At 31.0% G+C, this 27,883-nt stretch overlaps 2 protein-coding genes and 1 pseudogene across 2 annotated transcripts; 2 read left to right on the top strand and 1 right to left on the bottom strand.

Moving 5' to 3' along the window:
• Positions 1–790: 790 nt before the first annotated feature.
• On the bottom strand, positions 791–3,208 carry LOC148575460 (uncharacterized; annotated as a pseudogene).
• Positions 3,209–18,110: 14,902 nt separating this feature from the next.
• Positions 18,111–19,045, top strand: LOC107627995 (uncharacterized). Its single transcript, XM_016330800.1, has 2 exons — positions 18,111–18,723; positions 18,804–19,045. Exons 1-2 carry the CDS (start codon positions 18,111–18,113, stop codon positions 19,043–19,045), a joined length of 855 nt encoding a protein of 284 aa, XP_016186286.1.
• A 13-nt stretch (positions 19,046–19,058) lies between these two features.
• Positions 19,059–24,685, top strand: LOC107627994 (probably inactive leucine-rich repeat receptor-like protein kinase At5g48380). The gene is made up of 2 exons (XM_021116561.2): positions 19,059–19,376; positions 23,744–24,685. The coding sequence occupies exons 1-2, from the start codon at positions 19,059–19,061 to the stop codon at positions 24,683–24,685; spliced, it is 1,260 nt and encodes a 419-aa protein (XP_020972220.2).
• The last annotated feature ends 3,198 nt before the right edge of the window (positions 24,686–27,883 follow it).

Below are 27,883 nucleotides of genomic sequence, written 5' to 3'. Positions count from 1 at the left end.
GTTTGCAAGTGTGCCTTTGCAAGTCCTATGGTAGTGTCCCTTTTGCCCACATTTACTGCATGTTACTTGAAATGACTTCCTCACCTTGTGACCTTGTGGCTTTGAGACTCAGCCACCACATCAACAACCCTTTATGGTAAGCCATTTGTGTGCGAAATTCTCTGGCCTTAGTTGTTGTTTCCTTAGTCTTGATATAGCAGCTACTACATGTTTGCATGGCAACCCTGTCAGAAAAAGATACATGAATCAAATTTTACTGAATTCACATTACTACAACATAAGATACAATACCAGACACTAAATTTATCATTAAACCCGTTAGTTGCCAAACATTGCAAGCACATGCTTGTCTTTGCAAATTGACAGCAACTCTTGTTTGGTATCTCTGGACTTCAAACAAGACTCTGGCTTCATCCGCAGCACACTCTGCCGTCCACTTGTTACTCTTAGGGATGATGTACTCATCCAGCCTTAATTGCTGAACAGGAGCCAATTTACTATTGCACTTGCTTAATCTATGTTTGTGCCCTACCATCTTTCGTATAATGTAGCTTTGAAGGTCCTCGCACATAGTTAAAATTGGTTTGGCCCTATACTACACGATCTTGGCATTTCAAACTTCGCACATGTTGTTGGTTATATTGTCACACTTGGGACCGTGGATAAAGTAAGCCTTGGTCCATGCACCGGGATCAAATTTCTGTAGATACTCCCAAGCATCCTTATTCACCTTCTTCACAAGCTCCATTGTGCCGTTGAATTCTCTCATTGTTGTGCTCTTAGCAGCCTTCTAAACAAGTCCTTTTGTTTGCTTGTCCTTGAAGTGTTTGATGAAGTTTTTCCATATGTGTAGGACACAATTTCTATGATGAACTTGTGGCATTATCTCATGCAAATCCATATCCAACCTCTTCAATAACATGTCAACCGAATATTGAATTAAGAAATCAAAACAACACAAAAACAAACACAAAGAAACTGAATGCATGTTACCTTCTGCTGATCGGACATGAAGTTCCACCCATTGGCTGCCACTGGACCAAGATCATCATGTAGGATTGAAAGAAACCATTTTCAGGAATCAATGTTCTCAACTTCAACTACGGCAAATGCTATTACAAAGAAACTGTTATTGGCATCCTGCCCTACAGCTGACAAAAGATGACCATCGAAGTACCCTTTTAGGAAGCATCCATCCAATCCGATCAGAGGGCGACAGCCAGCCTTGAAGCCCTTCTTGCAAGCATCTAGGAAAATGTACAACCTATTGAACAGTGGACGATCCTCTGGTTGAGGAGTTACGTCAATCATACCAGTGGACCTTGGATTGCTTCTATGAATTTCATTCAAGTAGTCATGGAGCTTTCCATATTGTTCTCACTCGTTTCCAATTGTTTGCTCTCTAGCAGCTTTCAGAGCTCTGGTAATCATCTTGTAATGTATATGGACATTATAGTCTTGTTTCATGTGGTCCAGTGCCTCTTTGGGAGTCATTAGAGGTTGAGTAAGCAGCCTTTTCACCAATTTACTTGTTACCCAAGCTCTATCAACCATGTTACTGCTCAAATTTCTGCCACAGTTGTGCTCTCCAATGAATGTCTTGATTTAGAAATATAGACTCTGACTATTATGAGAGCGTAACACTAGCCATGGACAACCCTCCTCAACACACCTTGCTCTAATCCTCTTTGGCTCATTCTTCAAATACATCAGCTCTTTACCCTCAAAGATAAATTAGTCCTTAAGTGCTTGCTTGAACATTGTCATGGTCTCAAATTGTTGTCCTACCTGAAACTGAACATCACCATATTCGGCCTCGTCATTGAAGTAAGGATATCTTGCCTTATGCTCCTCATCTGAACTGGATATTGGAGAGTTAAACTCTTTAGACTCATATTGATATGGCTTGTCCAGGTTTGAGTCCAAATCCTCACCCACTGGATTTGAATTGGGCTTATCCCTTGCCTCAGCAATTGGGTCAACCTCACCAGGGCCATCACCTTGTTCTCCACTAGGCCCACTATTTGGCACATTGTCTCCTTCTTGTTGGGACAGGATATGTTTTCTTTTTTCTTCTAACATACCTTTTTGCCTTCTTCTTCTTAGTCCTAGGAGACATGTCCTTATCATCATCTCTACCAGGAGGCACATTCTTCTTCTGCTTAAGTGTTTTTTGTCTAACGCAACTCTCCTTCTTAGTACTGGATTGTCCAGCACCCAACGCGTCTTTCATCCTCACACTAGGCTCCTTTTTCCTCAAACTCTTCCTCTTTACATTAACTTCCTCACTACTACTACTTCCATCAGGTTCGAATCCAGGTGGGAGGGGGCTTGTAAGGCTCGTCTTCAGTGGTCTCATATCCATCATCGGAAGAAGAAGAATCAACCTCAACAACATCTGGACCATATTCTGGTTGACTAACATCATGCTCAAAATAAATAACCAGCAAATCTGACTCCACATTCTCCATCTTTTTATCACACATTTCATTGATCTTCTTATCTCCCTTGAGAACATGTAGCCCAGACTCTAAATCAAGGGCACTGCCATCATACCAATACATCTGTTTGTAGCTTGTATACCCTAAACCCTTGAACATTTTCTCCAAATCCTTGAAATTAACATAATCTATGTCTAATGGAGGAAATGTACGAACACTTCCGTCATAGTAGTATAATACACGATCTTCATCCTGTTCAAACCAAACCCCATGGTGAAAAACATGAACTATTTCATACGACATCTATTAGAACATCAATGTGCAATAATTAGAACTAAAATAACTACTTTAATCAGCTTTCAATCGTTAAAGACAATAATTATTAGACCATGCATGGGATGATCACTAAGCGACAGCATCATTAAAAAAATCACATTAAGCAAAAAAAATTGGAGCAATACCAACTAACGAAGCTACAAAATCAGATAGCGGCACTAACCTTAGTAGCGCCGTCAGTTGCTCCGTCTGCAACACCATCACCACCTCCCGCCTGGAAGTCTCTGTCAGCTTGCCTTGGATGGAAACGTTTCGCTTTCTTAGGTTTTTCTCGTAATTTTGTGTTGAGAATGAGGGTAATGTATGGTTGCTGAAGTGTGCACAAGGGGGAGAATGAGATTTCACAATAACACGCAAAAGGGGAGGCAAGCAAAACGATGTCGTTTTGCTGACTGTACAAGGGTTTAATGGTCTCAACCAACACATACCATTTCACGTAGGATGTCCCAAGGCCATGTCACAGGCTGCACGTTACATCTCAACTTTTTCTGACGACTCTAAACGGAGAAATCAACGGAAGGGCTTATTGGTCTCACAAAATAGATGGACAGGTGCCGATCTGATATTTTATAAATGTTAGGGGGCGGGTAGTCAAATTTTAAAAAGGACAGGAGACGGAAAGGATATTTACTCTTTTTTTATCTATTTGTTAGTGAAATCAAGCATATTCCCATTTCTTATATACTGTATATATATATGATGTATTTTACTATGAAGAATGGATATTAACACAGATTTGGACATAAAATGCGAGATACGATACGAAATATGTATGTAGAGACACAAATTTTAAAATTTGATAAGATACGGAGACACGTATATATATAAAATATACCGTATTTTTTAAATAAATTATAATAATATTTTGATATTTTATTAATATTAAATTATAAATTAATTTTTTAATTATTTTTAATATATTTTTTTAATTATATAAAGTATTTAAAATATTTTTTGTTTTGATAAATAACAATACATGTTATTTCTACATTCATTTTAAGAATATATGTTAAGAATAAGACTAGATATGTTGACACATGATGATATTTAGATGTGTCTTCAATTTTTTTTTTAAATACGGTTAAATACAGCAGACACGCGTGTTGGACGAATATCATGTCTAAAACGTATCCGACAGATAAACACGACAAATCAGTAAAGTGTCTGAGGATCATAAGTGTTTTATGCTATGATTGAATGCAATATAATGATTATTATTGTTCATACCCTGACCCAACACTAAAGCCCAGGCCCAAACGAAAGGACCCATTCCAAAGGATTGAGCCTCACCCCTCACCGACCTTCCCCCAAAGAAGTCGGTTCTCACCACGACTTGCTCTAAAGAAGTCGGGGACGAAGATTAGCTGGCAGATAAATCCCCACTCAAATGAGTAACTGCCCCTAAGATCTCTCAACCCACTTTCAGGAGCCATATCCCAACTTCCCTAAAATAAAGGGACGGTTATCCACCTTAAAAGGTGGAACTACCTCAACGGTGGTTATTGGCTCACCGCTATAAATACACTGACACTCCTCAGGTATCTCTAAGTCCCAAGACTCTCTAGACCTGCTAACACCCTTGCTGACTTAGGCATCGGAGTGTCTTTGCAGGTACCACCCCCCATTCATTCATACTCACAAGTCGGACGGAGGCCCCCAAGGCGCAGACCCGCTCAAAGGCTTCCTTCCTCAGACGATTGGGCCAACCTAGCAAGTCCAGCCCACCATCTCCGGTTACCCATCGTAACAATTATTATGATGACTAAAATCTTAATAATTTACAAAATAATTTAAATTAAAATAATATTTTTATTATTTGTTAGTATTATTTTTAATTTAAAAGATAATCAAATTAAAAAAATTACTAAATACTAAAAATATAATCTTAATGTTTGCTATATATATTTTTAAATATTATTAAAATTTTATAGCCATTTATACCTTATTGGCTGAATAAAGTTTACTGGTCGCACATAATTGGGAATGAAAAAATCTAGGAACCACTAGGGTGTTAGCCAATTTCAACTGATTATAATGTGAGCTATAATAAAAAGATATAATTAGACAAAAAAGACACCCTTAAATTTAATTTTAAAATAAAAAAAATAATTGCACACCTCCTATTTTCTCTTCTACTCCTATTTACGTTCTTCCTTTCTGGTTCTCCTACCATAGCGCTCTCTTGCAGTAGGTTTCTGTTTTTTTTAACTATTTTTAATTTTTGGATCTTTTTTACAGAATTTCTAATATATGTTTCTTTTTATAATTTTTTATGTAAATTACTGAATGTTTATTTTTTAGATTTTATGACCCTTTTTTTTTTGGGAGGTGCATGCCTGTTTTTTTTTTCTTTAACTGTTTTTTTTTTTATATTAAGTAGATGTTTCTTTTATAGTTTTAGATGTTTTTTTAAAGTAAATAGATAATTTTTTTATGTTGATTATTGAATGTTTCTTTTTTAGTAGAGCGACAATGCGTATTTTTTAAAATTTAAAAAGTGATTCAAATTAACTGATATTTTAATTGATTACCTAACAATTAATCGGGAATGTTCGTTACGTTCGCTTATAGGAATTTAGAGTGGGCTCAAGAAAGTTACATGTATGACTATGCAGTATAGTGAGACATTCGATACCCAATCCTATTATATCTATATTCTTTAATAATACCATTTTAATATTAATATTTTTTTAAGAATTAAATATATATTTTTATTTTATTAATTAAAAATAATTTAAATACATAATTAATTAATAAAAATTGTATTTTTATACGAATATTAAAATTATTTAGTGTATGAATATTATTTTTGTTTTGCATTTATTACATAGTAAGAAAACATAGTAATATTTTTCATATTAGTACTTTATTACCATAAAATATAAATAAATAAGTATTTAATAATATATAAGAAAAAAAGAATTTTGTCTCTCCATTCCAAAAGCTTTGTAGTGAACTTTTCAACTAATAATTAATTACTTTGGGAAGAAGACAATATTATTGCAAGACGAAATTTGTACAGTACTTGAGTGAAAAAGTTTTGGGACCAATTACACGTTTCTGCATGAGAGGCCTAGTGTGAACATCAGACGCCATTGAAGACTATTCTGCCATTGATTGTCCGTTGTAACTCATCTAGTCCTATATGTCCATCATTATGTTTTCTAATTAGAATGCATGCAAGTGATGGAACATCGTAGCTTTTATAACATGGCTTGGGTCCTATTATCATTATTATTATTTTGAGATATATATGACAATGTGTCATCATAATCATAATTTATTAATTTTAAACCTCATGCACTATGCCACTTAATTATGTAATTAATAATCTTCTTTCAATATATCAAAATTAAACGCTTGTTTAAAGTAGTAACGAATTTTCCTCTATAAATTAAATAAGATATTGCAAAGCATTTGGCATTAAGGAAGATGAAGATGAAGATAGATGAGAGACATAAAGCAGCTACTCCGGCAACACAGCGCGTGTTGTGAAAAGCATTTTGCCGCATTATTAGAAAAACGATTCAATCACTCTACACTCTGCATATAGTGGAAAATGACTCATGCATCATGCATGTACCTCTTATTATTATACGTCCAAATACATTATTATATTTTATTCGGATTTAAAATCCCTCAACAAATTACTGCCTTGGTATGAAGCAAATGAGAAAGTATGTGACCCAATAGTTTTAGTGTATAATGTATACAATAGATTTAAAAAGAAATGTATTTTAAAAATAAAAAATTAGATTTTTACTTAATTATTTAATAATTATTTAAATTTAGATTTTAAAATGTAAAAAATTAGAAATAGTAGTTAAATTTATTTACACTACATATGATATCTACATCTAAATCCTAGTAGAGCGAGCCATCATCTTATATCTGTTACCTCCACTCACTCTACGCCTCATAGTCCTCTCTCTCTCCTCATAATCAGCAGCAATTATCCAGCGGCAAAATAACAGTCTATTATATACATTATCAAGATTATTTATGGGCTCTCTAATAAAATTCTAAGCAAATATAATGAGCACTTGTCCATGAAAAAGAAAATTAATTAAGTTGAGAAGCTTCAGATATCTATAATTATTATGTCAATTAAATTTCAAAAAATAATTATTTCTTCTATTCTTAATCAAATTTTTATTTTTTTTATAGTAAATTAATTATAATTAATTTTTTTTCTTATTCTATAACTAATAAATTATCGACATGATAAAGTGGACTCTGAATTTTATCACGAGGAGACCTATCTAAAATTGACGTCGCTTCGATCCATCAAAATAAATAGATCTAAAATAATCGTTTTGAGAAAAATCATATTGAATCGACTGGTTTAATTGAATTAACTAAAAATCGATTATCAAACTCATCTAATTTATGATAAAAATCGACCAATTTTAATTGAATATCAATTAAACGATTAAAATTTTAAATTTTTAATTCTACCGATTCGATCACCAATTTGATTTTTGATACTTTGCCTGAAATATTAGTTCATCTGGCTTGTTGAAAGATTGGAGGGCTAGTGGGTAGTCCACCTATTTTTTTTTTTAATAACAAGCATAATTATCCGTGTCATGTACGTAGTAAGATTGAAATTATAATTTTAAATTATTTTTTAAAATTAATTTGAATTATAATAATTTGATTAAAAAAAGTAACATGTTGTGTATTATTTTTTTTAAAAAAATTTAGTGTAAATTGGATTAACTCTAAAATAGTTATTAATCGATTTTAATAATCTATTTTTTTCAATAAATCAGACATATATATTGAATGTGATTATAAATAACATAGTAATAGTTAAATCCACCAATAAATATATTAGTTATTATCAAACTATAAAACAAATAAAATATAAAGGCTATTAGCACTTATAAATCTATAAAATTGCACTCTCTTTGTTCGCGTGCAATGGTTTAATTATCAAATAAATTTAAAATATGAACAAAAAATATTTATAAATTGGATCTAGCATCGCTTGAAAGAATAATGGAAAATAATCAACCTACTTTATCATCCATGAGAACCATTTATATGTAAGTCGTCTTGTTCTTGTCAAATTTGGACGAGACTTTCGATAACCTTATATATTAATTTTGTTAAATAATATATATATATATATATATATATATATATATATATATTATGGTAGTTTTTCTTAATATATATACGTATATATAATACATAAATAATTCTATACATATACATAAATAAAAAAATATATGAATTATATTTTATTAAACTCTATATTACCGGTTATTAAAAATATTCAAATATATGAACCAAAAATATTTATAAAATGGACCTAATATCACTTGAAAGAATCATGAAAAATAATCAACTTACCTTACTATCCATGAGAACCATTTCTATGTAAGTCGTCTTGTTCTTGTCAAACTTGGATAGAACTTTTCATAACCTTATATATTAATTTTGTTAAATCATTATATATTACGGTAGTTTTTTTTAATATATATACATATACATAAATAATTCTATATATATACATAAATAAAAAATATGTGAATTATATTTTGTTAAACTCTATGTTACCGGTTATTAAAAATATCTAAATCACATATATTAATTGTTTTTTTGTTATAATTATTTCGTTTTATATATATGATTATTTTTTATTCTACAATCGTGTAATAATTTTTTATTTTTTATATCTATATATATTCCTCAATTCCGACTCCATTCATACGCATATTAACAGTTTTTTTTCTAATAGTGATGTTTTAATTTTTTATTTTCCTTTTTTTCACGTATCTTTCTTTTTTTTAAATAGTGATGTTTTAATATTTTTTTAAATATATTTTTCTTAATAATTACATTACTAATCTAAAATATAAAATGAGAAAAAAATAAACTTAAAAATCAGAAAAAAGAAATTTTATATTAAAAAATATAAAAATAAAATATTCAAAAAGAATACTCGTAATATATAAATTGAGTCAACAATTTAAATTTCCCTAAAACTAATTTAATCAAATACCAATATTAGAAATAAATTACTTAAATAATATTTAATCTATTCTAATCCTTAGATACGTATAGATTAGAGTTATTCTCGTAATGACTACGAACTGAAACAACGTCGTAAGTTCGAACATTTAGAATTCGTGCAAATTCAAACCATTTCTTTGTTCTTTGAAAACCTTCTGTATCCCTGATAGAGTTGAATCGAAATTCCTTTTATGGAAAAAGAGTTACGGAGATGGCTTTGATGTATTGGAGACAAAAATCTGGAAATCACTATTTATATTTGAATGTCACACCCATTAAACCCGAAAGACCAAATAAAATAGTATCACTTATTTTATTCTCATTTAATTCTAAATTAAAAGTAATAATGACTTATTTAATTTAGTATTTATGATAATAAATGAGATGACCATTATATAAGTCATTTAATGTAAAATAGCTTAATTTACGATTATAATTAATATATGTATTGCCCATAAATAGATTAGGAAATAATAATTTCGTAACAAAATAATGATTCAATTTGAATTACAATTAATTGATTGATAGAAATTATAATAAATTGTATGATATTTAAAAAAATTAACCAAATCAATTAGTTGATATAATTAATTTATTATAATAAAATGAATTTAATGAGTTAAAAGAAATAAATCAAAAAACACCATCAGAAATATGTTACGACAGTTTTATCATTAAGTGCAGAAATTTAATTTTTACATAATAGAATAGATATTTACAGATTATTATATTAAACACAAACTAAAAAAATACACTAAACAAAATAAAAACATCAATGGTAAAATATAACCTAAAAAATCACTTAAATTAAAAAAAAACCTGTGATGAATTATAATAAATCTATATATGAGAAGTAAAAGTAAAATAAATAATTAAAAATAAAATAAAAAAAGTAATTAAAAAAATTAAAAGATAGAAAAAATAATGTGTGGAGTAGATAAAAAATATATTGCAATAGAAGATTAATATAATTAATTAATAAAAAGGATGAAAGAGAAAAATCAAAATACGATCTTATTAAAAAAATTTCAAAAAATATTTTAAAAAATAACCTATTAATCAATTTTTATAAAAATATTACAAAAAATTTAAATTATCTTTAAATAAAATAATAATACCCTTAAGAATTATTAATCAAAATAAATAAAAAAATTAATATAAAACAAAATTATAGAAAAATATTAGCAAAATTAAGGAAAAAAAATAAAAAAAAATTATAAATATTTTAGCTGAAGAACAAAATAAAGAGAAAGAAAATGGATATATAAAATAATAAGATAATAATTTGAATTAATTGAGTTCATTTATTTCATTGCTTTATATATTATTTATTAAATAATTTAATATTTATCTCGATCATATTAAATAATAAATTAGTTATAATTAATTTGGTTTAGTGAATCAAAAAAATTTAAAATAATTTAATATTTACTCTAATTAAATTAAATATTTGAAGTTATGATTAATGTAATTTAATGAATCAAATAAAATATTAAATGATGAAATATTTATCATAATCAAATAAAATTACATAATTGATTAGTTATAATTAATACAATTGAATGAATCAAACGTATTAAATTGACAAATAATTTAGTTAATTTGTGTCTTAAGGACACATTTTAAAAATATTTATTTTGCAACAACTTTTATAAAAGGTTTTTTATAATATTTTTAACCTATGGTTTAAAGGCATAGTTATAATAACCCATTAAAAAGTACTGAATTAGTTAATACAAATAATTAATATAATTGATTTAGTTCAATAAATTAAAAGAAATAAATATGAAAGGAAGAGATAAAGAGAAAGTAAAATTATAAAAATGTATATCCATTAAAAAATAATTAAAAAAAATTCTTTTTAGTTTTTTATTTATTAATTATTAATTTATTATAATTAATTTCACAACATTTATTACAGGTTATTCATCTTATAAATTAATACAATTAATTTATTGATATTAATTATCGATAATTAATTATAATTGATATAACTCATTTCGCTATACTTTTTAAATAAATAATTAAAAATGCATGTCTCAATTTTTTGTTAAAGTAAAATAAAATAAAATATATAAATTGAGTAGATATAAATCTAAAAATTATAAATTTTATTAACAACTCAAATAAATTAGTACCATAAAATTAAATTTAATATCTATTTTAAAAATAATTACTGACCTTTTATTATTTTAATTATTAATAATTTAAATAAAATAATACTCTATAACTTATTTTGTTATTTATTTTAAGTAATTACTAACATAGTTGTCAGTAATACCCAAGTGTATTTATCAACATAATTTTATCACGGGTATTTCAATCTTATCGTCATTGTAATTTTGTACCGTCTTACTTTTTTTTAATTGTTATTATTATAATTGTTAAATAATATTAAAAAAATTATTTAAAAATAGAAATAGTGATTACATCTTGAATAATTAATTCAATAGAATTACATTTAAACGAATAAGCCGATATAATTAATTATACAAATAATAGCATATTTATAAATAATAATATTAAAAATAGTCTCACTAATGTAAATGATCAATACAATAATTATATAAAAAAATAACTAATTACATAATTGCATAAGTTTAAAGATCCTATATAGTTAAATCTAACGGACAAATAAAAAAATATTTATATGATAATGTCCTAATATTTTAGCATACTATAAATCATATTATAAATTTATATATGATATTATAATTTTAAGTCAACTCCTTAAACACATTATAACATAAACCATCTAAAAAGATATACCAAATTAACGAATATCACATGGGGCACAACATACACTCTAAATTGTCACAATATTTCAAATAAAAAGAGTATCAATACAGAAAAATTAATGAATATATATAACTAAAATAAAGAGAAACAAAGAGACACAAAAAAAAAAAAAATAAAGAGAATCAATAAAAATATTAATATATAAACCACATACACAAACAATGTATATATTAATTGTGAATCACAAAAAAAAAAGATAATATATATATATGAATTGAAGTACACATGACAAAATAGAATATTACAAAATAAAATTATAGTAAGATTATTTAAAAACAACATAAAAATCACATATTTTTTTGTTAATCAGAAGCTAAAATAAAAAAAAAATGTGCACCTAATAATAAGCAATTAAAATAAATAAAATTTTAAAAAATATAAAAAAATAAATATAAATAAAGATAAAAGAAACAAAAATTCAATAAATTACAAAAATTTACCTAAACACCATAGAGAGACAGGGGAGGGAGGGAGAGAGAGAAAAAAAAACGAATGAGTAAAAAATATTTGATCTTGTATAAATAGAGGGTATTGAGAAAAATAAACTAATTAAATTAATTTATATATTTCGTTATCATATTTATTATTTATTAAATAATTCGATATTTACTCCAATCAAATGAAATAATTAATATAATTAACTAAATTAATTAATTGATATAATTAATTGATATAATTAATTATAATTGATTTGCTTTAACGAATTAAATAAAATAAATCAGGAAACACCTTAAGAGCATGTCGCATCAGTTCTGTTATTAAGTGCAAAAATCTTATTTTTATATAATATAATAGATAGATAATAAAGATATTTTCTTAAATTAGTATATATGATTGTGCATTATTCATTAAATATTAATTATAATATTGTAATATAATTATAATAAAGATGATTAAAAGTATTATTATTATTATTATTATTATTATTATTATTATTATTATTATTATTATTATTATTAAAAATAATTAAAAATATTTTTAATTGACAATTGATAAGTAGTTTAATAATGCATTAAATATTGATTTGATATAATTATAATGAAGATATGTTCCTAAATTAATATAATTATGTATTATTCATTAAATATTAATTATAATATAATTATAATAAAGATATTTTGTATAAAATAATTTAAAATAGAAAAATGTGTATTCATTTTGGAGAAAAAATGGAATCACGAGGGATCGACACCTCACCTTCATTAGTTGGGGGAAAACCCAATTTTAGTATATTAAGTAGATAAAACTAATAAAAATTAATTTAAAAAATATAATAAATAAAAATCTAATTATATTTTAAATATAAATAAAAAATTAAATTATAACACAAATTTTCAACGTCAAAAGAGTTTTCCATCATAATATTCATCATTTTCAAATTATTACAAAGAATAAAAAAAAGGCCTTTTAAACTTAATTTTCAGTTAACAAATAATTTTGGAACAAAAAATTACAACACAATATAACATAAAATTAGGAATAAAATTGTGATAAAAAAAACAAAAAATATCTTTATTTTAAGAAATAAGTTAGATCACAAAAAAAACTAAATAACAAAATAATAAAAAAATGTATTTAAAAATTATAATTTTTAATTTTTGTATATATTCTTATAATCCTAAAAAAATAACCCAACACACCAAAATTTACGAAGTCTGACGAGTTCAAAATTTTCATCCAATCAACTTTTTTGATGAATTTCGCAAAAGAGACCACTTTAATAAAGATATTAAACCTTATGATATTATTGGACATTTTTATTAAACCGGTTAATAATTTATTTTTTAATAAATCAAAATAAAATCGATTTATTATAGTAACAATAATAAACTCAATTGTCCGTATTAAAATTATTAGATCCGATCGATTTATACAATCTGAACTGAATCATGTTTAAATTTTTTGATAAAAAAATAAATATATTCCTGATTTTTATTTAAAAAAATAAAAAAACTATAATCCAATGAATTTTATAAATTAGTCGATTCGACTGAATCTGATAACAATTGAATTTATTATTTTTATTATAAAAAAATTAATTTTATTCTGATTTATTAAAAAATTAAAAAATAATCGATTCATACGTCCAATAATAGGATACATAAGTGTTTTTATAAAAAGATCGTTTTACCCGTTCTTATGGAACAACCTCCTTTTGGCAAATTGACATTGGGTTTCTGGTTGTTTAACTATTTTCGAAAGAAAAAAGTTAAGAAAAAATATTTTTTAAACAGTTTTAGTTAATTTTTTATTATAAAATTCTTTTTTTTTTTTTTAATTTAGACAAATAGAAAAAGTTTGACTCCCTATTTTACTTCTAGAAAGAAAAAGTGAGAACAAACGATTATTGAGTTACCTTAATTTATTTGGGAGTTGCGTGTCGGAGTTTTCTACTATATGAGAGATGGATGAGATTTAGTTAATGAATGATTGAATGAATAATGTAGAATAATTAGTAGGTGGATGCCGAGCAAACCAGCAACGCACGTGGACAAAAAATTCTTGCTCAAGATAGATCTTGTTAATTACATTAATACATTTTGTCTCCTACCCAACCACTCGTATAGACATTTTAACCATTAGGTGAGACATAAGACTTGTATATACATATGATGTTAACTATATTCTATACATTATATATAGTACAAAACGAATATATAAAATCTTACCAACAAATTATTGTTTTAACTTTTAAATGGAACAAATATTTCATTCATAAAATAATCATACAACACTTACAAATAACAAAAAGACATTTACATTTATATCTAAAGAAGAAAATTACATATATATTCTCCATATTAAACTAAGATGGAAAGTGATCATATATAATCCAATATATATTCAATTCCATATAATTTTAATATATATAAACATAGATAAAATCTAATCTAGTTTATTTCTAAAACTACACAAAATTAGAAGTAGCTAGTGCAATAATATTATACTATCATTCTCTGAGATAAAAAAAAAAAAAAAGAAGGCACTAACGGTATGATGCTTAGCCGAGGCGACAAATAAAATATGCGGAAAATATTATTCGTGGATGACGGAAAACAAAAGCATATGCATTACTTTTGACGAATTTTACCTATGATTCTGATAACATAATTTACCTAACGAAATTAATAAAGTTGGTACCTATTATTATTTGAGCAAAATAGTCAAAGATTTCAACTGGTGCAGCTTATTATTCCTAACAGTCCAAAGGTTTAGTTATTACATAAGGATAAAAAGAAAAGTCTAGGGCCAGCATCTTTGTTAAATTCTGGCCAGCATGTAACCAGCAAAAAAACGTAAGTCATTTGATGAAATCTCACACTAATCTCACACCATTAAAACCATCATTGATAGCTATTTGATGGCTACAAATTACAAAAGTTACTGACCCCTAACATTCTTCAAGATAAAATATGAGGCAACAAGGCAGATGAGACATCCGTCTCTGTCAAAGTCTGAATAAATTCCACTAAAAATCTTAGCAATTGGACTTAAGAGACTAAAGAATGAAGAGATGACAAGTGCCATGACGCCATCATGCATGCCATGGAACCACTATAAAACCCCACTCCCTCCTCCCTGCTTTCAGCATCCAAAACAAACATGGCTCTCAAATACACACTTTCAGTCTTGCTACTTGCATTGTTCTTTGCAGCAGTCTCCATTGCTGATGAATACCCTAAACCTATTCACGACAAGCCTCCATTCCAAAAGCCACCCTATGAGAAGCCTCCATACCATAAGCCACCATTCGAGAAACCACCACACGAGAAGCCACCCTTTGAGAAGCCACCACATGAGAAGCCACCATATGAAAAACCACCACACGAGAAGCCACCCTATGGAAAGCCACCCCATCAGGAGGAGCAAGTAGAGAAGGTTGAGGTTAATGGGTACTACAAGCCACCACAACACCATCAGCCTCGTCCTTACAAGCCACCGTATGGAGGTGGTGGACACGGCGGTCACCACCCTCCGGCAGAGAATGAGCAGACTGACGGTTACTACAAACCACATCCACACCCATACAAGCCACACCCACCTCATCACGGCCACTGGCCTCCAACTGCCAACTAAATGCATGTATCATGTATGCTTGTTAGTATATGGTGATGGTTACGGTGATTTCAAATGTTAAATAAAATGTGGCTTAGGATAGTGGTTGCCGCTACTCTTTGCTGCTTATACTCATGTAATCATCCTTTTCTTTTAATACTTTACTTCCTGCTTCGTCTTTCTTCTCTTCCTACCTACCTTGCTTGCTCCATCTATTATTAATAATGGATTTCTTTTTTTATACTTGCTGCTGCTTCGCTTCTACCATTCTCTTCATTTCAATAAGCACTTTCTAAAGCTTAGACAACAGATGCATTTTATTCATGTCACTACACTTTTAGTAATATAAAATAGAAATTTTGTTAGCATTAATTCAAATATATATAGAAAAGAAATAAAGTTATTAATCATCTAACATTTTTCCTAGTCGTCAATGCTACAATTTTAATTCACAGATTATATATAGTACCATCGATCTGTCTCAACATATCCAGAGTCAAGACACGTTGTGTTTTGTCAACCTTTTATATATATATATCAATTACAACAATATTAATTATCAGCGATATAAAACATATATTAAAATATAAAATATATATTAAAAATAAATTAAATAATATATATATATATATATATATATATATATATATAATAACTAATATTGATGGTTAGTTTTAATATGAATGAAACTGTAAAACTCTGAGTTAATTTAATAAAATTACAATTATATTGTACCGAAAAAAATACTATATGTATCACTTTAATTTTGTGTCTTATATTCTAATACACCTTTTATTTTTAGTCTTAAAATTAAGGTTCAAAATCTTCTAAAGTGAGAGAATAATTGATAAAGTGAGAAAGTATCGTAATCAATTTTAAACCAATATAGCGAAACTCATATATAATCGAAGTTATAAAATTAATGGTAATTAATTTTTTATTTTAATTTATTATTTTATTATTTTATTATTATCTTATTTTTGAACATCTAAATTTTAAAATTAAGAAATTCATTTTAATACACTGTTAATATAAAACAATTTTACACATGTATTTAATTACGTAACTACTTTTTATGTTAATTACGTGAATAGTTATTCAAAAGAACTAATATATTTGAACGACTGTATAAGATATTTTATAAGTGATAGTACATTAAAATTAAATTTTTAAAATTAAAAATAATTGATATGAAATAAGTAAAGATAAAATCCCATATGTTGCTCACCTTCCTTTTAATATTTTTATTTCTGTGTTTTTTTAGGTTAGATGGATTGGAGCGCCCTCACTGAATGTATTACTTTTTTTTTTTTTTGGACTTGTCACTTGATGTATTTCAATAATCGTAGATCCATAGCCAAAAACATAAACATCATCAGTTAGCTCTTTTTTGGACAAGCAATATTGGGCTTTGATTGGGAAAAGGAGGAGGTCGAGATTTGCTTTGTAAAGCTTCATTATTATTTGATCTCCAATCCAATCCATTTGGATGTTTCTTGTATATATAGACGAATTTGGTTTGTTGACCAAAAACTAAAAAGTCAAATTTCGCCTTAGACCACAAAAGAGGAAATTGTTTAGCTAGAATGTCCGGCCCAAATGTATTGTCTTTTTTAATTGTGTATTTGATATTTTGATTTGTTTTTTATTTTTTATTTTATAAATTTAAAGTAAAAAAATAAAAGAGACACAAATTACATGCATTCTAAAATCTCTCTAGTCTTTCTTTAATGTTTTATCTATGAGACAAGAGCACTGAATTTTTCGCACACTGTCACGTCATTTTCTGTTCTGTTAGCTAAATTAAATATGAAATTACGCAAGAGATGGTACACTGCATGTACAATGAATATGAGTTTCACATGTGTGGACTTATTCTGCCTCCTGTCATAAATTATCAATTGAATAGATGCATGCTACTTCTGTACTTCAAGTCTACTGGAGACAAATCAACCAGTTTGACGAAAGGATTAGGTACCATATAATATAAAGAGTAAATTCACAAATAAATTTTTCAAATGGCTCAAGAATTTAAATATGAGAAGGAAAGTGGTGATTTGGCCAGAAATGGAAGAACATTGTATTTTATCCAATGGTGGACGTCTGGGGTGCATGATCAACACGCAGGGAGCGTGTTGACTGCTACACGTGGGGCGTGATGATGACGTAACGGAACTTGAGTGGTACACGGGGGCATTACGTGGGAGCGTGCTGACGTAGCATGTGGGGGCGTGATGATGACATGGCGGAGCTTGAGTGGTACACGCAGGCATCACGTGGGGGTGTGCTGAGTCAACACGCAGGGGCATCCTGACACGTGGCAATACGTGATTGGCCTGAGGCAATCAAAACGTGGGGGGCATGGTGAATGCTACTCTCTATATAAGGCAGTGTTCGGGTCCATTTTCATTCTGAGGAAGCGTATGAGTGTTCTTTGAAAGTGTTTCTGGTGTAATGGAAGGTACCGCAAACTTGGTAGTGTATCGCGACGGTGAGATAATACGTAATACTCATGAGGGAGTGAGGTTTGTGTGCCAGAATCCGTTTTCGTTTGTAGTTCCATGCACCATGACGTTTATGGAACTTCAGAACGGTCTCTGTCAAAGCATGGAGAACGGTACGTTAATGAGAGTGAGCAGAATTCTGTACCGGAATTCGGTTGTAGTTTTTGGTGGTCTAATACAGTTTGATACCATGCCAATCACTGACGAAGTGACTATGCATAATATGTTTCAAATTCACCAGCAGACTCAGATGCGACAGCCACAGATTGAGCTGTATGTTGAGTTTGAAACCATAGAGGCGGAAGGGATTCAAAATGATTTAGAGGTGGAGGATGATAGAGCTACAATGTACGAGGGAATGAATAGTGACAGCAAAGAGGACTTCGAAGCCACTTATGAAGCCGGCGACGAAGACGAGGATGGTGATGTGGGAGTTGAGACAGCAGCGGATAATGTAGTGGTTCAGCCCTCAATCAGTCAACCGATGAACGTGCCACATTTTATGCGTGAGTTGGATCTCGACGCCATGCATGCACCGGAGTTTCCGGAATATTCAAACATAGGTACGTGATGACCGAATAATATGTTTTCTTTAATCTATACTTTAGATTGATTAATAAACGATGATGGGCACTTTCTGTAGGCGTTGCTGATCCCGAGGACGGAGAGTTTTGGATTGGAATGGAATACAGTTCTAGAAAGTCGGTCGTGGCAGCAATTAGAAGTTACACTATCGCTAGAGGAGTTGACTACGACGTGTATGAGTCTGAGCCACAGACGTTCTATGCAAAATGCAAGATGTATGGGCGTGGGTGCGACTGGCTTATCCAAGCCATCTTGATACGGAAAAAAAGGTTGTTGGGAGATATGCAGATACAACGGTAGGCACACGTGCACAATGGGAGTGATTTCACAGGATCATTCCAAGTTGGACTCGGATACAGTTGCTGAGGCTATAAGGCCATTGGTCGAGACTGACCCGTCCATCAAGGTAAAATCTATAATAGGCGAAGTCCAGTCAAGGTTCAACTATACCATCAGTTACCGAAAGGCTTGGTTGGCAAAGCAGAAGTCTATAGCGAAAGTTTTCGGTGATTGGGAGGAGAGTTTCCAAGCCTTGCCGTGGTGGCTCTCGGTTATAGTTCAGAAGATGCCTGGGTCAGTTGTCCAGATAGAAACACGCCCACTGTACAATGGGAATGAAGAGGCGCAAGGGGTAAAAATACTTTATCGCGTATTTTGGAGTTTCAATCCATGCATTAGGGCATTTAGGCATTGCAAACCCCTAGTTCAGGTTGACGGAACACACCTATATGGAAAGTACAAAGGTACACTTCTGGTCGCTGTTGCACAAGATGAGAACCACAAAATATTTTTGTACAAAGTGTGAGTCTCCGGCCTCCACCTTTCAACCAGGGCAGCTAACAATGAGTGAAATCCTCTTATCATCCCAATCCTAGATAAGTGGTAGAATCCCGTGGCGCGTAAGTAGTTTTCGACTCTCGGATTTCAACTCTGTGGCGGATCCAGTTTACGCACCAATAAATTTCTGTTAAGCTGCATCAACAAAAATATATTTATTGATAAACAAATATTAGCATATCTATTTGTATGTGATCACTTCATTTAATAATATTATTTATATATTTATTTATTTTAATATTTTATTTGTTAAAATAATTAACGTGCAGTGCATTATCAGTATCATAGTTAAAATAATTTTTTTTCGTGCATCAATAGCATATATTTCTCTAATATTATTAATAACAACGTATATATTTTTCTAATATGTATTTATTACTGTAACATTTATATATTAAAATTTTGAATATGTTCCACAAACATATCTATTTATTTTACAGAATATATATTTTATTTTACTATAGTATTATTTTATATTTTTATCATAGAAAAATATATTTTTTTAAAAGATTTTTAGTATATTATATAGTATAATGTATATTTTATTTTAGTATTTTTATAACATAAAATTAATTCAAAATTAACAAAAAATTTATATTTTAACATGTTAAATAACAAAAAATAACAGAAATTTAAATTTAAATACACAATAAAAATATAACTTAACAACTTATATAAATTGGATAATTCAAATAATTTATAATATGTTCTTTCAAAGCACTATAATTACGAACCATTTTTTAAAATAAATACAAAATAATATTTTTTTTTCTGCCTATTTTTTCACCCCTTCTCCTTGTGGAGCAGCAACACCCTTCCCCTTTTAGTTAAATCACAACCCCCCTTTCCTCTGTTTCTGGTGTAATGCACTAATGATTTTCTTCTCTCACTAACACACTTTGTATACATTGCAGTTGGGAGAGGCTCTTTATATAGAGCAACATTAGGCCACTTGCTGTTTATTAGGGTGAGATCTGTCCCCTGCATGGCAGCAACTGCAACACGCCTCCCGTGGTGCAGGCACCTCAAGACTCCGCGCCGCCAGCTCCACCACGCCCCTGCGTGCTGCCAGATCCTTGCACGCCGCGTCACTATGCCCCCGGCGTGTTGCTGACAGCAGAGACACCACGCCCCCTGCGTGTTGACCGAAAGCTCCACCGCCGATAATTCACCCCACCTTCCAATATCCTCCCAAAACATCAACTTCTTTCTCATAACAAAAATAATTTTATATTTTGAATAAATTAATTAAAAATATTTTTTAAGATAATAAGTGTAGATATATTATTTTTAAATTAATTCTTATAATTAGAATAAAAAATTTTAATTTAAATTAATTTATTCACATTTATTATTATAAAAAATTTTATTAATATATTTTTTAAAAATTAATTTGTCTAAAATATAAATTTTCAAGATTTATTTATTATTTTACTCTTAAAAATAACACGGACTAAACACAATTACAATTCCGTGAAATTACGAACATATCATCCAAAAAAAAGGAAACTGATATTTATAATGAAATAACCATAATCTAAATTAGAAAAAAAAAAACCATATAACATTGATATTTCCTTAATTTACTAAAAAATGAATGGGATAAAGTATACCAAGAAGAGTCAAGAGTCAGAATGCGGAAACTCATAAAATAATAAAATATAGTAGTTGTGAGGAAGAAAGAGTACCAAGATGAAATCTTCACTAATTCACTTCTTGTTACGTTACAGCTAAATATGACCATTGGAAATCTTCAAAATGAAGCAAGGAAGTATGAGTCCTAAAACAAGAATGGGAATTACTATTACTATTCTCATCTTCACCCAAATCTTGCTCTGCATTCATGCTACTGAAACAGATATATTCTGTTTAAAATCCATCAAGGATTCCTTGGAAGATCCATATAATTTCTTAGCTAGCTGGGACTTCATGTTAATGAAATTAGCTACTTATACATTTATCATGTTAGTTTCCTACATGAGTGCAGCCTTGTTAATGCTGCAAGTGTGAAAAGTGTATGAAATTAGTTTAACATTGAAGAAAGTAAAGAAGAGTGAGAAGTTTATAAGATGAGAGACCTATTAGCTTAGTATTTTAAGGTTTTGAATTGGATGTGGTATCTTATCATTTTATGTTCTCTTTTAAAGGAATATTCAAGAAGAGGGGGAGTTGATGTGCTCGATGTGTTAGTTCACACTTGAGGCGAAGATTGTTAATGTTGCTTTTTCTATTTTGCCTTTTGATCTTAATTTACTTGTATATTGATTCGATCACACCCATTATTGATGCTGCTTGACTGACCCAAACATTAAGATTAGTAATAAACTGAATCAACTCAAACCAAATGACTTGAGATCTATCGGTTGAATTTAGAGATATACTAGACTACTATATTTTCATTACATTTCATGAATGCAAACATTAAGTGAATTTCTATAGCTTTATTATCTAGATAATTTCATTGATAGTTGTGAGTTGAATCTTGTTGGGAATAAAACACCATTCCCCCTTGAGAAAACATCTTTGACAGAGAAATAAAATAGACACAATCACAACACAAGAATTTAACGTGGAAACTCCAATTACCGGAGAAAAAACCACGGCCGTTGTCAAATGACAACCAGAGAATATCACTATGTGAAAATTGTTACAACACATAGACTTCTTTCTCTCACCGGCACCCCAGTACACCCACACTCTCTCAAAGCAAATACCTAACTACACCTCACAACACTCTCTAATCAAAGAGTACAGAGGAAAAGAAAAATCAGATACAAGCTTAAAGTGTTTCTGACTGGTGCAAAAACAAATGGAGAACTTAGCCTCATATTTATAGCCTAGGCCACCCACTCCATTTGCTATCCTGAGCAATGTGGGACTAATTCAACCAAATCCTAACAATCTCCACCTTGATTGAAATAGTCACACATCTTCAGCTTCCATTGTCAACACCGACAATTCTTCGCTGCCATTGTCTATACCGACAATCATAGTTCAGAGAACTATCATACTCCACCATGAAAGTATACTCACTTGGAATTAGACCACTCCAAGAATTTCGCCTTGGTACAGATCGGAACCTTGCTGAAAATTCATGGTGCAACTTCCAAACTGGCTTTTCCTGGAAGTTCTTCAGCCATCGACCTAACTCCGCCACACATCTTGCATCTCAACGCCAACCAATGCCCGTGTGCAATTGTGGACCCGATTGCCACAACTCATCCTTATCCATGGCAGTGCGGTAATACCATGAGGATACTTCTTGTCTTCTAGAGAACATCATCTTCTCTCATAGAGAGAGCAACCAGAGATCTTCTCCTTCAACGCCTTGTGCAAACCTGATTGTATCAACACATCCTTGACTTGTATTTGCCACAAGCCAAAATTGATTCTTCCATCAAATTTCTCTATTTCAAGCTTCACAGCACTTGAATATCCTGACATTGTTGCAACCGTATACTGGAATAGTATAACTCAACTGTAGACCGTGCACTAGGAAGGGTCCCCAGGAAAGAGAGGTGGGTCACAATGGACACACTTAAATACCAGGTCTTTCCTTAGCCAGAACCTTTCCAAATTGCACTCTCACAGTATCACACTGCCTTCCAGCAACAACAACAGCAACCAAAGATCAACCTCAAGCCACAGGACAAAATTCTTTTCTGATGTGGAAGGTCAGACTAGACTGCAACTACAGAGCATACTAAGAATAAATCCCACCGAACCGAAGCTCTGATACCACTTGTTGGGAATAAAACACCATTCCCCCTTGAGAAAACATCTTTGACAAAGAAATAAAATAGACACAATCACAACACAAGAATTTAACGTGGAAACTCCAATTACCGGAGAAAAAACCACGGCCGTTGTCAAATGACAACCAGAGAATATCACTATGTGAAAATTGTTACAACACATAGACTTCTTTCTCTCACCGGCACCCCAGTACACCCACACTCTCTCAAAGCAAATACCTAACTACACCTCACAACACTCTCTAATCAAAGAGTACAGAGAAAAAGAAAAATCAGATACAAGCTTAAAGTGTTTCTGACTGGTGCAAAAACAAATGGAGAACTTAGCCTCATATTTATAGCCTAGGCCACCCACTCCATTTGCTATCCTGAGCAATGTGGGACTAATTCAACCAAATCCTAACAGAATTCACAGATAGCTCTACTACTGGAAAGATTAACATCCACTATGAAGTTTGAAGAACTAAATGATGCAAAAGATGGATTTTCTATAAACAATGCAATTGGGTTTGGAAAGATGGGAATAATGTACAAGGGAACATTGGCTAACGGTTGGCACCTAGCCATTAAGAAACTAACTGATTCTCAACAATTTGGGAGACAAGTTCTTATAGAAATAAGGATTCTAGGTAAGCTCCGACACAGAAACATAGTTCCCCTGCTTGGGTTCTGCATTGATAACGATGAAAGGATTCTGGTGTACCCCTACTTCTCAAATGGAAGACTCTCGAAATGGTTGCACCCTTTGGAAACTGAGGCTATGATATTGACATGGCCACAGAGGATTAACATTGCACTAGGTGTGGCTAGAGCCTTATCTTGGCTCCATCATTTATGCAATCTGCATGTGGTGCACTTGAATATTTGTTCACGGAGTATCTTGCTAGATAAGAATTTTGAACCCAAGTTATCCAATTTTGGAGATGCCAAGTTTTTGAACCCCAACAACCATGAGAGTCTAGGCATGTCGTTTTATATCAAGGATGGGAAGAAGGATGTTTATGATTTTGGTAATGTAATTTTTGAGTTGGTCACGGGAAAATTATATGAGGAATTGGTGGAGAATTCATGTAACAATGCTAATCTATCTCCTAATCCTTCAAGTTTTTATAGTGCAATTGATAAGTTTATTATTGGTGAAGGGTTTGAAAGTGAAGCGTTTATGCTCATCAAGATTGCTTGCGAGTGTGTTCAGCCTTTTCCAGAACAAAGACCAACAATGGTTCAAGTCTACAACAAAATGAGCAGTCTATGGGAAGAGGGACATGAACTTTGCGGTGATTCTAACACTTCCACGCGATCAGAGAGTTTTTCTGCTACTGACCGTGATGAATTTGTTGAATTATAACCATAGTTGTCGTATTGTGTATATATATAATATATAATATAGGAAACATTTCAAGTACACCAGGAGTATCAGTGCTCCAGTTGTTTTAACCGTTGATCTGAATTATAAAAAATATATATAATATATATTAATTGAAATCAACAGTTAAAACAACTGGTGCACCGGTACTCCCCGGTGCACTTGAAATGTTTCCTATAATATAATATTTATTTTATTTTGGCCCCCATTTGCTGTAAAACTTGTTCTCGATCTTGCAATACTCCACCAGTGAACTCAGAAGGCATAGCACCATCACATTCAGGATCTCTCTCTCTAGTGTTCCCTCCACTTTCTCAACTCTGCCCAATTTGTATGTTTAAATCTCACTATTAATTGGCTTAGGATGTTTTTCACTTATATGAATATTTCAATAATAATTTACCATAACTTTAATATAATTTTTAATCCACAATAATAAAATAATAATTTAGAAAAAAATTACATCAATAATACATATTTCTACTTTTTACTTTCTTATAATAAAGTAGAGAGGATTGGATCAACACAAGCATGTACTAAATAGTTACTACTAGTCTACTACACACACAAATTAATACCCCTTAGCTTGTCATCTCTATAATAAACATTACTTTCACTGTTCCTCTTACTCTTCTGTTTAGTACTGTTACCATCTAGGGATAAAAACCAAATTCTCTAGCTATATAACGCTTGGATATGTGTCTATGTTTGTAATGATACGCGCAGTACAATAATATGATTTATTTTCATTTTCATTAGTTGAAATTAATTAATTTCAAATTATGGAGCACTTGGTAGTTGGTACATTGACATATATGTTTATTAATTTATCAAAAACGACGAATAAAATCAAGTGAAAAGCCAATCTAAAGTGAAGTGCAATTATTTTTACGCATATGCATTATTTGTTTATTTTTTAGAAAAATTATAGGGAAATACTATAATAACATTTCTTATCAACAACTAATAAAAAAGGAGAGAGATATCTCTCTGACTCGATACACATCTCTACTGTTCTACTATATTTATACATACATGTTTCTCTCTCTCTTATATATGTATATAGTTGTCTACATAATTGTTTGATTTGAGTTGTTTACAAAACATTATTGAAATCTATAGCATTTTTTTCGGTGACTGAAATAAATTAAACAAAGAAAAACAAAAGAAACAAAACAAGGAACTGCTTAAATAGAGGGACAGTCCCGTTTAAGACTACTCTTAAACTCCTCATAAGGTGAAAGAAGCTCCACATGCGAAAGTTGTAACTTCATCGCCATCTTTGCCATAGTATCTGCCACCGTGTTTGCATCTCTCATAATCAAACGAAAGTCAACACGCCAATTCCAATGCATGATATCTCTTATTTTGAGCACCAGTGGATCAATAAACCCAAAACCATCTTGAGTAACAAGATTAAATGCTTCCATACAATCCGTCTCACAAATAACATCTCGTTGACCCACATCCCAAGCTAAGAGATATCCTCTCCAAATAGCAAACAATTCTCCTTGAAGAATACTATTACTCTCAATCATTCCCAAACACCCCCTTTGCCAGCTCCCATTACAATCTCTAATAACACAAGCAAAACCAACACTATTACCCGAACCAAAATAACTAGCATCACAATTAATCTTAAAAGTACCAATGGATGGGGATTCCAAAAACCATTTAGAGTAGAGGGAAGGGACATACGTTGTAATTCAAAAATATTTCTAAGCTCCTTTTCTGAAGTTAATGTCAGACAAATGACTTTTTCCGGAGGCCAAGTTTCATGGGATTAAAGATGTCGTTATTCCTTGCTCGCCATATCCACCAAAGTCCCGAAAAGAACTTAAACGGGTGCTCTCTGCTATGATACAAGAACCAGTTCTTCAAATCCAAAGGATGACAAGGAATATCCAACCTTTGCCAGACAAGCTGAGCTTTTGGACAATCCCGAATACAATGTATAACCGATTCCTGGCTAGAAAGACATCTTGGACATCTATCCGATGACGACATCCCTCTTCTAAAGCGAAAAGTTGCAGTAGGAAGAGCCTCCTTAAGACACAACCAAGCCAAAAACTTATGCTTTTCCGGAACAAGCTGACGCCAAAGCCAAAGCCAATTCTCCCTCTCCTCCCAACCAAACAGCTGCTTACACAACCACAAGTAACCATTGCGTGAGTCAGAGACTTTGGCAGCAGACCCACTCCAATACCAACCCACTTCCGGACCTGCTTGTTCATCTGGATTGTAAGAGAGAATATTATCTTTCAAATTTTGAGATAAAGGAGAATAAAGAGTATCCAAATGCCACCTACCAACCGACCAAATATCCTGTATCCGGAGATTCGAATCAGAAATGTGGACATAATCCATCTCATTAGATAACCGTCCTTCTCTCCTCCAGCTAGAAAACAAAAAATTCTGGTTCAAATCTCCAATACACCAAGCAAACTCATCCTTCAACACTTTCCAAGCCTTGCAAAGACACCTCCAAATGGGAGAGTCCTTGTTCTTAGGATAACTAAAACAGTCATATAGAGATGATCGGTATTTGGCATCCAATAATTGGACCCATAGCTTGTTTGGCTGCTGGAAAAAAGTCCAAACTAACTTCCCAAGAAGAGCAATATTTACACAATAAGGATCTCTAATCCCCAAACCTCCATATTTTTTTGGAGTAACCAGTACCTTCCAACTAACAAGATTCAATCCTCTTCCATCAACTTGTCCTTTCCAAAGAAAATTCCTCATCATAGACTCCAATTTACTAATGATTCCTTTGGGAAAAATAGAGACCTGCATCTGGTACGTGGGAATAGCAGCGGCAACAGAATTAACCAAGCAGAGTCTACCAGCCCGATTGAGTAAACTCCCTTTCCAGCTTGCTAGCCTACTCCGAATCTTATCCAGGACACCATTGAAAGCTGAACGAGTCACCCTAGAATGGCTAAGGGTAACTCCAAGATACTTGCCCAAATCTTGGACAAATCTGATAGAGGATACCCCAGTGAAAACCTCTTTCCTTGTTGCAGAGACATTCTTGGAGTAAAGTGCTTTAGACTTCTCCACATTAATCTTCATCTCAGATGCTTTGCAAAAAGTCTCTAAAACCAACATCACATTTTGCACTTGTCTCTTTGTAGCTTTACAGAATAGAAGCAAGTCATCCGCAAACATTAAATAGGA

This window comes from Arachis ipaensis, chromosome B2, assembly GCF_059453495.1.
Source record: "Arachis ipaensis isolate K30076 ecotype BB chromosome B2, ASM5945349v1, whole genome shotgun sequence".
NCBI classification, from domain to species: Eukaryota; Viridiplantae; Streptophyta; class Magnoliopsida; order Fabales; family Fabaceae; genus Arachis; species Arachis ipaensis.
This window is presented reverse-complemented; position numbering and strand designations above follow the sequence as displayed.

What these genes read in the sequence shown, in the direction of transcription:
- LOC107627994 (XM_021116561.2), top strand. Translation starts at nt 19,059, where the DNA reads ATGGGAGTGATTTCACAGGATCATTCCAAGTTGGACTCGGATACAGTT. An exon ending in GGAATGAAGAGGCGCAAGGG is followed by an intron (nt 19,377 to 23,743) that starts GTAAAAATACTT and finishes AAATCCTAACAG; the next exon opens with AATTCACAGATAGCTCTACT.
- LOC107627995 (XM_016330800.1), top strand. Translation starts at nt 18,111, where the DNA reads ATGGAAGGTACCGCAAACTTGGTAGTGTATCGCGACGGTGAGATAATA. An exon ending in TCCGGAATATTCAAACATAG is followed by an intron (nt 18,724 to 18,803) that starts GTACGTGATGAC and finishes CACTTTCTGTAG; the next exon opens with GCGTTGCTGATCCCGAGGAC.